We start from the raw sequence: 12,327 nt of genomic DNA, 5'->3' as shown, positions 1-12,327 counted from the left end.
TTTATTGTTGTCAGAAAAAAGGTCTTTGGACATACATCAGAAATGCTCTTACAAAGTGGGCGGGCCTGTGTACCTATTTGTTTGACAGATTGTGAAAATTTAAACAAACTTGTACTAATAACTAGCTTAAAAGCAAAGGACAGACAGACAGTACTTTGTGGCTGTGTTGACGAATGACCAATGAAGACATTTTCAGGTTAGATTCTAAGCTGTTCAATGTACTACAGCTGATTAGTTAGCTAATTAGTCTGCAAACTGATGTTAGCAGTGCACTATGTGTGTTTGGTACAGTAACAGCAAGAAAGGGTGCAGACATGTGACATGTTTGTAGATTAGAAGCAGACATTAAATAGAAAGCTAATGGTAGTTGTGGCTGTCTTGTGTTACCTTGCGTGAATTAGTGTGATGCGGTTCCTTTTACTGAACCTGCATCTGTGAGACTCAGCGGTATGCTACAGGTGTTTTCCCTTTTCTTTTTTGATGCTGTGGGAACACAACCTGTCACACCTTAAACAGGATCATGTGATCATATCTCTGCTTACTAATACTGAGTGATGGGATGACAACCAAAGAAGTGGCCTTGGATATCACACAGTAGCATATTTAACTCATAGACTGTAAAAAAAAAAATTAAAAAAAATGGACGTAGCCACTGTGACGTCACCCATTGGTTTGTGGACTCCTGTTTTGAAGCCTTGAGTTTGCCATTTTGACTATTGCCATCTTGGATTTTTGGGGCCAGAAGTGATGAGAAGTGGCCGTATTTGGACAAGACTGTGGAGCTGACCCTAATGCTAGCTTAAATTAAATGGGACCATAATTTACAAAATGAACATCATGTTGTATTGAGGAAGACTTGAAACTAGCAATTGAGACCATAAACTCATTAGAAAACTGTTTACTGAGGTAATAAATCAGGTGAGAAGTAGGGTCATTTTCTCATAGACTTCCATATGATCTGACTTCTTTTTGGAGCCAGTGGAGCCGCCCCCTGATGGCCATTAGAGAGAATGCAGGTTTAAGTTTTCTGCATCGGCTTCACTTTTCAGACCCGTAACTACGTTCTTGATTTAACTACTTTATCGATTCTGTTACTACTGACGATAAATTAATGAACAATGTTCATACAAAGCTATGAGGATCATCAGGACTAGTAAAAAAGGCAGGCGTGTTTTGTTTATGATGGTAGAACAGAACCATATCTATCTCAAAGCAGATATGGAGCCAGGTCATAGCCTCAACCCCCGCATCACTTAGATACTGCTAAGCTAACTCATTTTGTTACTGCTATCTGAAGCCACTTCTTCAATCGCCCTCCCAACCCTCAGTATTAGAAGAAGAGGTATTATCATATGATCCTGTTTGCAGAAAAAGAAAAACATTTTGGTATGTGTATTTTTGTGTACCCACAGCTACGTCTGTGTGTGTGTGTCACAGACAGACAGGCAACAGGCTGTTAGTGTCCATTATTCATGGGCCTGGTTGCATGGTGGAAAAAACTGTCCTGGAGCCTGCTGGTCCAGGCCTTCAGGCTGCAGTACCACTTGCCAGATGGCAGCAGCTGAAACAGTCCATGGTTGGGCTGGTTGGGGTCTTTGATAATCCTGTGGGCTTTACGGACACATTGTCCATTGTAAGGTGAATGTTCTGGATGAAAGGAAGCTCATATCCACCAATGCTCTGGGCTGTCTGCACAACATTCTGCAGCGCTTCGTGGTTGAGGGCAGTGCAGTTCCCATACCAGGCAGTGATGCATCTCGTCAGGATGCTCTCAGTTGTGCCTCTGCAGAAGGCCGGTAGGATCTTGGGCCCCATGCCAAACTTTTTTAGCCGCTTGAGGTGAAAGAGGCATTGCTATGCCTTTTTCACCACATGGCTGGTGTGCTCGTCCCAGATGAGGCCCTCGGTGATGTGAACGCTGAGGAGCTTAAAGCTAATGACTGTCTCTACAGCAGACCCTCTCTCCTCTCATCCTATAGTCAAAGATCAGCTTCCCTTGGTCTTATTAAAGTTGAGAGAGAGTTTGTTCTCCAGGCACCACTGTGTCAGGTTGTTGACCTCTTTCCTGTAGGCTGTCTCGTTGTTGTCGGTAATCAGGTCTATCACTGTTGTGTCATTGGCGAACTTAATTACCAAGTTGGAGCTGTGAGTGGCCACGCAGTCGTGGGTGTACAGGGAGTAGAAGAGGCTCAGGATACAGCTCTTGGGGGCTCCTGTCTTGAGGGTCAGAGGAGCAGAGGTGCTGGAGCCCATCCTCACTCCCAGGCATCGACCTGAAAGGAAATCCAGGTTCCAGCTGCACAGGCTGGGGTTGAGTCCTAGGTCCTTGAGCTTGGTGTCAAGTCTGGAGGGGACGGTGTTGAATGCTTAGCTATAGTCTACGAACAGCATCCTTTAGAGGTGAAAATAATGAAAAAAAACAGCAGAAAAATGTTACACTGCGTTTGTTTAACACAAAAACAAATCAGTTTTGAAAGTGTATGAGAGGTTTTCCATGCTCCAACAAATTACATTGCACAAATTAAAAACCCAGAAGATTTCCAGAACTTGAATCAGTAGTGTGCATCTTTTCATCCTGGTAAATATTCATGTCTTTTTATCTTCATGACCCCAGTTTATAACACAGGCTTTCTGATAAAACAGTATTTTCTCAGACTTGACAAATCTCAGCACAACAACCACAGAAGACATTATACAACTGTTATACAGGCTGAGTAATACTCCTCATGACTACTACACTGATGACAGTTATAGAAAGTAAAAATACAACAGTCCATCTGTTGGTGACATTGACAGCTGAACATTAACAGTCTATACAGTATTTACAGCACTGTCAGTGCCAAGGTAGTTCTGGTCCATTGAGTTTCAGGAAGCTCTGAAGCTTTCTTCTGCTTGAAGGAAGCTAGAGGGGATTACTGAAGATCGCTGAATACAGTGCACAAGTAGCTGTATTCCAGAAGGCAGACCACCTTATTCAAGTAATAAATGCCATTGAGTTTCTTTGTCCGTGGTCCAGGTCAGATGAATGGGTGCCACTGTAAGTGTAGCACCAGAAGCACCAGTGTCCTTATTGTGTCTTTAGACTTCAACCGACATGGCTGATTAGTTGGTCTGTTCTGATTACATCTGATTGTGTCAAGCTTCAGATTACGGATTACAGTGACAATTCATGTATTTTTGCTGTTAATTGTATACTGGACTGTGGAGAGTACCAGTACCAGTAAAATAAGCTCCTGTATCTTTTTATTTTGTTTTTGTTATTGCAATTATAGCACAGTAAGCTCTGGAGGCAAATTGAAAAAGTTCAGCCATTGTCAATTAAGAGAGCAAAAATTTGATAAACTGCCTCAACTGATGATACTTGAGTCAGTGTAGGTTGGGGCTGAAGACTACAAGTTTGAAAAGTAAAAGAATGTGGGGATGTGGAGTCAGGAGGAGGTGAGGTTACCAGACCTTTGTAGCTCCTCGTCTCTGCTGGAGGCTAGCAGCGCCAGGCTACATTAGTCACTACTAGCATATCACACCTGAATATCCGACCAAGCTGTCAGTAGTCGAGTATTGTAGGTAATGTAGTTGCCAGGTTTTGACAAGGAAGAAGAATGTGTGGAATAAAAAAGACTAGCTCTAGTTGTGCTGTATCGATTTTGATCTTTTTAAAAAAAAACAAAAAAACTTTCCATTGTGAGTCTGACAATGTTACAATGTTTTTTGACAATAGGAATGTAAAACTCAATCAGTGGAGTACTCTTTTAATGTGCATATGCTTTGGCATATGCAACTGGTGAGCAACTTTCAGTGAAATTAATGCTCAAATCCAAAATCCCTCAAAACATTCAAGTCATGCAACATGATGTTACCTACACAACATTTGGTACAGACTCTTCTGGTACATAAGAATAGTGACATCGGCCCTACATCAAGGTAAGGCTCTAGCAAAATCCTGAGTTTGCTGATCAATTCTATCATTACTTTTGTTTTGCGGGCTGTAGTAAACATTGCAGCCACCACACCAAGCCACACCAAGCTTTGTGTGTTTGTAAGTCTATGTCCGTCCATCATGCCCTCAAGTTACTTAGCCCCAACTTTAAAGCAAAGATATTGTGCTTTCACTCGTCATTTTCATGCCAGTCAGGGCGGCGCAAGGTGAAACTCTCATTAGCAGCACCGCCGCACTTAAACACCTTTCAATTCCCCATGACTTTCTCACCTCCACTCTACTCAACAAGTATAAAAATACAAACCATGCTCTCCTCATTTACATAACTCACACATATACACACACACACACAAACACACACGCATACACACACAGGCACCTCAGCACTTCTTAACAGGAGCAATGTGACAGAGGAGATAATTGGGATGGGAGATGACTGGGGTGTGTGTGAAAGCAATGGAGAGTGTGTGAGAAAGAAAAAGAGAGAGAGAGCTGCTGCTATAGAAAGTGCAGCCCCACTGAACTTGTTAACGGTAAAACAGTGTGTGGAAGTAAGTGTGTGTGTGTGTGTGCGTGTGCGTGCGCGTGCGTGCATGCATGTGTGCGGTGGGGGTGGTCGTTATCTCCACTGCACAGTTTGGAGATGAGGATGGATTGAAATACCATCCTGACGACTCTTTTGGAGGTGGAGCGTGTAATTGCTGCGGTTTGTTTGTCTTCCTCAGAAGCTCCGGTCCTAAATTTCATTTCAGCCACGTCATCCTGACTTTTTGTTGTTTTCGATTTCGTCTCTCGGGGAGTAGAGGGTAGTCTCTTCATAAAAAACTGTTTGCGTCGTCCAGCAGAATGGATCCCATTCGAGAGTTGATGGGTGGGGAGCATCCAGCAGTCAGTCATTCCGACAGCAGAGAGCGAGCGAGGCGAAACATTCAAAGAGATTTTATTTTTCAGTTTGTGAGACTGTAACATGTCTGCTGTAAAAAACAAACATGCAGAGCCTCACAGATACAGACAGAGGAGGCAAAGAGAAAGAACGATGGATTTAAGAGACAGACAGCAGTTGATTGAAAAAAACAGATAAAGATGGATGGGCAGACAAAGAGATGCAAAGAAACGGTCTAATCACTGGTGGCATTCACAGACTGACAGACCCTCAGTGAGTCAAACACACATTCAGACTGAGACTCTTCAAAGCAAGAAGACCCAAGAAGGATTTGCAGTCTGACAGTGGACTGCAGCAGTGCCAAATTCTCCACAGTCAAACAACTTGACAGCAGTATCAAACAGTCCAGCATGTCTGCAGCTGCATCCAGAACAGGGCCCAGAAGGGAAACACAGAAGTATTTCTTTTACAGAGATATGACAGCTGACAGACATTCAGCGTCTTATTTTTGTAGTTTTGGCCATGGTTCATATCAGTAATGCTAAAATAATTCTCATCAAACTAAGAGTCGGTATCTGGGAACACAGCAACATTGCTGCAACAGAGGAGAGTGACACAATCAGTTAGATCAGGGCCAATGTCCACAGCATCCGGCTGTGTGTTGTGTTCCCGCTCTGCTGTGGCTGCCTGAGACGATCCGGGTCTGTTTCTCACACACACACACACACAACTCTTTTCCCCCGCTCTGCTATCTTTATGTGCCAGGTCTAAGCGTGAAATCCACTTGTGAATGTATATATTGACAGTTGGCTGAACTTTTAATGATGCAATTCATTTGTTACAGACTTTGTCTCGACACATGTAAACACATCTAAACTAGAGAGATCACATACGCTGTGTTTTATAGAAGAAGAATTCAGGATGTAGTTGTACTCATTTGCATATTTTTCTGTTTCTGTTGTCTAATACTGAATTGAATCAGAATTTTGACTGCAGCTTATGGATACTTCAAGTCAACCAGCAGTCACTACCAAGCTGATGAGCTGCAGATTAAATGATTATTTAATGAACATGACATCGTCTAACAAAATGAACAAAAACACAGGTTAGCAGTAGTGCTGTAAGATCGGTTCTATTAACCTTTAAAATGAAACTTAGAGGCAACAAATGTTTGTCATATTCAAGAACAGCCAGAAAGCTTCTGCAAAACCAGATCTAAATTAACTGCAAACATTTATTTATGCTCGTAAAACACAAAAAAATGTTGGCACAACAACTCTAAACTATATCATAAATGTGGCTGCTGAACAGCCAGAGTGCCACACAGCTGAACAATTTGTACATTTGCCATCTAACAAGCCGGCAGTTTATCCAGATGAACTAACCCACTTTATTTAAAGGTCAAACTGAAAGTGAGTGCAAGTGAAATGTCAGTTGGTCAAAGGTCAAACTGCGATGCTTTATAATGGATAGTTTGGGTCATGATTTTACTGTTTGCCTATGTTTCCTCCTAAGAATAAGTTCGACTAAACTGGAGGTTCCTATCCAACCTGTCTGATCGTCCGACTGCTGTCTGACTTCCTTATAGTGATGTTGCCGTGTTACCAGATCTCACAATTTAGCTTGGTGAGGAAAAATACACCATAGTTATACTTTATAAACAACAAGCAAAAACTACAATTCAGTTCAGTCCAAGACTTACTTACTATCAGCTTTAATTAAGGCCTGATTGATCCTGTTCTTATTGGTTGGACAATTTCTACTTTATCATTGCATCATTTACCCATTGATTCATTTTCTTCTTAATCTGAACATGTGAAAAACAATGCAATGTGTTAAGTTGTGAAATTCAGGTGTTATGAGTCACTTTGACATCAGTGACAGCAGCAACCAGATATTCATGGGTCCAATGTTAATGATGTGAAAAACACACTGAGTTGAGTTTAATTCTGGATCAGACTACTGAGAGATCTGTGGATTTGGTCTAGGTGAAACAGAATCCACATGGCTTCAGGCCAGGTTGGCCCACATATCTACTCCTGATCCCTTGAGACCTCAGAATTATTTTAAAAGGCAACATCATTTTGGGTGACGTGTTGCGCTGTTGTAAACAATACTTTGTCCTGCAATTAGCCAATACTTAACAGATTTATCTCTGCCTGGAATTGAAAAAGATCGTATTGCTTCTAACAATATGTTATATGAAATACATTAAGTTAAAGTTACAGTACTCTAATCTTTCTTGGGTAAACATATTTGGAGGGGGGAGGAGGGGGACGGGGGAACAGTTTCTTTAATGTGCTGTTTTTCCCTCTGGGTGATTGAACTGAGGATCCTGTATTCTCTGTAACAGTAGACATATGCTATGTACTGTATATCTAAATATGTGTGTAAAAATAGATGATACTGTAAGCTTTGCAGCTACAGTTTGTTTGTTTTTTAGCTTGTTTTTTTGTTGTTGTTGGGTCTATTTTATTTATTTTGTTGTTGTGTTTGTTTGCTTTTTCCTTTTTTGGCTTTGTAGTCAGGGGGTTTGGGTATAAGCGGTGGTTGGGTGCTAGCTGCTTTTGTTTGTTGTGTTATTTTGGACAGAGATGTTGATGCATCTTGTCTGAGTTTTTGTGTCATGTGCCCTGTAACCTTACCCAACTATATGGGAAAAAGCATTAAGAAAAAGTTACAGCTACAGTATGAATCTTAATTTAGCAAATTTCTCTATAAGCAAGTGGGCAAATTGGACACCCCTGCTCCATTATGTCCTGAGCTTGGATCAGTCAGTCAGTCAGACACTTCTGTATTCAGCATGAGGAGCTAGATGATGCCAAACAGACAAAGAAACAGACTCAGAGCTGTTGGCCTGTATACAGCCGTAGCGTAGATCAGCCAAACTGAAATGATTATCCGAAGTTTAGTGGAGGTTCATCACAACCACAATCCTCTGCTTTCCATTCAAGCGCCGCCGCCAGGAACCTCGGACAAAACAGAGGCTGACAGAGAGGACGGGCTCAGAGGCGGGATTAAGAACAGACTCTACTGTGATTATTTTGCTCTGTTATAGAGGCCTCGCAGCTGCACGGAGACCCGACGCACTGTCTCTGCTTATCACATGTAGAAGGAACAGTCATGGAACAGTCAGAGCTTTAACATAGCCTACAGATGATGCAGTGAGTCATTACTGTACACCAGTACTGTTAAACACTCTTATGCTAAATGAAGCTGTATTGTCTTCTGTTCCTCCCTCCAGATTGACTCTCGTAGAGTACGTTCACACGCTGTCACAGCTGCCCGGTACAGCTGCAACATGTGATGAATGGATCTATATATATATATAGGTCTTTAGAAGGTCTGACCTTTTCAAATCAGTGCAGAAATCTGTGAACCATACAGCGCTGTGCGGGTGTGTCACAGTGCAGAGAGACTTACTGTTCATTTACGACAAAGATGCAGTTGTCTTGGGAGGGGACGCCTGACACCGGGTGCTTACAGGTCACCTTTCGCTCATTGTGACTGGAGGGAAAGATAGAGTGAGAGACAGACAGAAAGGAGAGAAAAAACAAAAAAAAGGGGAGAATTAGAGTTTTTAAATCACTGATAAAACACTTGAAACATAAAGTTCAAGACAAGACGACACAATTCATTTCAAAATAAAACACAAGACTTGACTGTCAGTCGTTAAAGTAGCACCTCTGCATCACCAAACCTTCACCCAATCAAATGTAAATCTGTGTCTTGTAGAAACACATTAAACAAGCAGCAGCTCCAAACACACTCATACACACACACACACCTGACGCTAAACTTCAGCATAATGTCCTGTTTGGTCTGAAAAGGCTGAAAATTCAAGTAGTTACAGATGACATGCCAGTCCTTTCAGAGGTGAAGAAAGTAAAGGTGTATGATACACAAAAATGAAAATCCTTCTTCCAAAAAAAAACTGCATCCAGTGCAGTCCTCAGCAGACAGGAGAGTGAGAGAGCAACTACAGCAGCAGAGAATAGAGAACCTCTCTCTCTCTCTCGCTCTCTCTCTCTCTCTCTCCCTGGCACTTCCTGTATCCCTTTTTTATTTTTTCCTTCTGTCTTTTGTCTTTCTTCCGTCATCATGCTCTTTCTTGCATTCTTTCATCATCTCTCTACGCCTCTCTCAGCTTGTTTCTTCTTCTTTCTTCCTAATATGGAGTCTGGAATGTGCCAGTGGAAAAACTCTTTAATTATAATCTATTTCATTAATAGATGAAAAACATCATATAAATTAATTAAATTTGAATTTAAATGAGACATTAATAAATATTAATAAATCCTAAGCATAATACAATAAATTATGATGTAAAATAAAAAATAAAAAATGAATTGATGGTTAAAGTTCATTTGATGAAAAACTTCACTCAAGATCAACTTTTAATCACATAACAGTTATTATCACATCATCACCACCTGTTATCATGTGACTGAGTTACCATACTTAGTTCACGTGATGACAACTGAGCTATCACCATGTGAACTGCTGCTGAAGACCATGAGATGTGATTGAGAGCTCCAGGAAAAAGCTAGTAAGTGGACCTTGAGTTGTAGTTTGCGTAATTATACCAGCTGTACACTCCAGACTCTCTATGCTATACCTCTATCACTTCAATGATGACTCTTTTTTCTCCTCTTTCTATCTCAGAACATCTTCCCCTTGTTGTTTATGCTTCCTGTTTCCCTCCTTCACTCTCTCTCTCCTGTCTCTTATTATCTCAATGTCTCTTTCCCACTTTCTCCTTCTGCTCTCATTTCCTTTCTCTATTTTGCAGCATCACTTCCTCCCACTTTTACTTTACTTCTATCTTTTCCTCTCCTCTTTTTGTCTTTCTTTCTACACCTTTATACTTCAGTCTTTCCTTCACTGTTTCTCTCTTTTCTCCCTTCTGTCCTCCTCTGCTGTTTCTCTCTGCATCATCACAAAAAACTGCTGACTCTTTCTCCTCCTTCTCACCGAACAAGAGAGTTCTGTTATTGACCCTGATAGCACCATGGCATTGATAAAGAAGTTAGTAGTATTGTTTGTGACAGACAGACAGAAAAAAAGACACACACACACACACACACACACATACACACCAATTCTTAAATAATTTTCACAACCTTCATTGTCATTAATGAGACAGAACCAGTACTGAGAAACTTCCAAGAACAACCTGCTGTTCTCTGACATTGAAAAAGGGAGAAAATCAACAAAATTGCAAACACTCATACACACAAAGCAGCAGTGCAACCGACAAAACTTCCTGGACTGAAATGGTAAAAAAATCTCTTATTTTACACACTCCTACTGATGTAATTATTCCCACAATTAAGTATAAAAATGATGGCCGTCACAGGAAAATGACTTAATTTCACTGTTGGATGGCTTAACACATTTCACATTGACATGTTTCTGCAGTAGCTTGTTCAGGTTAACCAATAGGAGGCACACACACCCTCCTGGAGAGACACAAGGAACAGCTGTAAAACAATAAATACAATTTTCAATGTCACAAACCTCCTGAAACATCACTTTATATTATCAGAGTTTGATCCAGTAAAAATGGAAAAGTCTCAGAGAGCTGTATGAGTAAAGTGTGTGTGTGTGTGTGGGGGGAGTGATCAGGAAGTCAGTTGGCTCAGCCAGAAAAGGAGTCTAATGCTCTATGGATGCAAAAATACACGAGCCAGAAGAAGTCTGAAAAATGTTCTCAAATGACACTGAAAGTCGGCATCCAGTTCTCTTGATACAGCCACAAATGAACTGAATGTTATCACAGAAAATGAAAATTTTGCAAACCTTAATATATGACAGGTGTGTCAGAAAAAAACCCAATTTGAATAAAATTAAACAAAAAATCTCCCTTACTGCTGGTATATTTATTGACTTATGACATTGACTTTCTTCAGGTATATGAACAAGCATCATGACAGTTCCTTATGAACATAGATGCTTCTGTAGGTAAAGTATCTCATGTCGGTGGTCCTCTGATTGGATCATTTACCTGGCATAAGGAACTGTTGTGTGATGTCCAGACAGTACACCTGATGAAAGTTAAGTGGACTGAAATGTCATGAATAAATGAATATACCAGCAGAATCCAGACAGTGTGTTTGTTCATTTCAATCAATGTTAAAAAGTTCAAAATCATCTATAAAGTTTCATGCCCAGTGAGGAAAGTCACACTCAGCAATGAAAACTCCCAACAAAGCCACTAGAGGGTTGATTCAACCAAATTACTAAATTCATTAGTGGTGCTCACAGTGTCTTAAAATCACACACACAAAAATGACAGCAGCAAAAACACAGTGCAGCCTCTACAGAGTAACTTGGGTGTTGTTGCATGAAAGGCTTGATGCTTTTAAATGTATCTGTTGAATGCTGTGAGAACCACAAAATGAAATTTGTAATTTGGGTGAAAAAAAGGAAATTCGCCTCTGTTGCATTAACAGAAATCTTATAGATAATATCTCAAAACTTTAGCAGAACACAGCTGATACCATCTGCATGTGTCTGCAAGTGTTTTATTTTAGAATTTGCTTGAACCAGCCCTTTAAATACTTGCGTCAATCACCATCCATGCAAATTGCATTTTAAGTGAAACAGGATTTTATGACTTCCCCCTTAAAATACCCCATCTGACTAAAAATAAAACTCACATCAGTTTGATATTCTCTACCATGACACACACTAAACATTATATCATAAATATTCATATCAGCCTAAATAAAAAGTGAGCAGACTGATTTTTTACCCCCCGGCTCTGACACCTTCAGCGAGCATCTTTAAATAAACTCTGTGCTCTCTGGGGGGGTCAGCATGTGTTGGCAGCAGACGCAGGCTGCATGCATACACTGTTTTCACACTCACATCTGGGGACACCAGATGTGTGGGAGCTGGAGGGAGTGAGTGAGGGAGGGAAGGGTAGAGGGGGCTCCTCCTGGGTCTAATCTAGCCAGCCGTGCAGTACCACAACTGGGATTACTCTGCTACTCTAGTCCCCTGCAGCTGGAGGAGAGCCAGGCCAGAGGACTGCAAAGGCCAGCCGCCGAGGGCAAACACACACACGCACACGCACACACACACACACACAGAAAGATATGTGCATGCATGTTTGTACATATAAAAGCTAAAAATGATCACTCCAGACTATTTTCTCTGTCTTATTTGTCATGTAAGGAGAAACGCGCACACTCAGAACAATAAAGGACAGCACCAGTCACATCTTGTGATACTGTCACTAGACTAGAAAGAAAGAAAGAAAAAGTCAAGAGAGAAGAAACACATCTGCCTCCTATAACACAGCACAGAAGGAGCAGCACATCATAAAAAAATGACAAGTTGTGAATAAACCAGCACAATTGCTTTCAGCTCCAACTTAAAGCAGCATTTCAAACCAGGAGCATCATTACACTCAGTTTCAGATGAGCAGTGAGACAAATCACAGCTAAACATCCAGCAACTGGACTCTATATGATATTTGCCTTATCCAATTTTAACTTCA

General features: G+C 41.0%; 1 protein-coding gene across 9 annotated transcripts in view; it reads right to left on the bottom strand.

The window, feature by feature from the left end:
* Positions 1-12,327, bottom strand: part of LOC121890395 (pleckstrin homology domain-containing family A member 5-like) — a 261,999-nt gene that overhangs the window by 78,090 nt on the left and 171,582 nt on the right. For all 9 annotated transcript variants that reach the window (XM_042402602.1, XM_042402591.1, XM_042402598.1 and 6 more), the window contains one exon: positions 8,244-8,327. In XM_042402602.1, the coding sequence (XP_042258536.1) occupies positions 8,244-8,327 (84 nt within the window). The remainder of the gene's footprint in view (positions 1-8,243; positions 8,328-12,327) is intronic.

Source organism: Thunnus maccoyii, chromosome 23 (assembly GCF_910596095.1).
Source record: "Thunnus maccoyii chromosome 23, fThuMac1.1, whole genome shotgun sequence".
Lineage (NCBI taxonomy): Eukaryota > Metazoa > Chordata > Actinopteri > Scombriformes > Scombridae > Thunnus > Thunnus maccoyii.
This window is presented reverse-complemented; position numbering and strand designations above follow the sequence as displayed.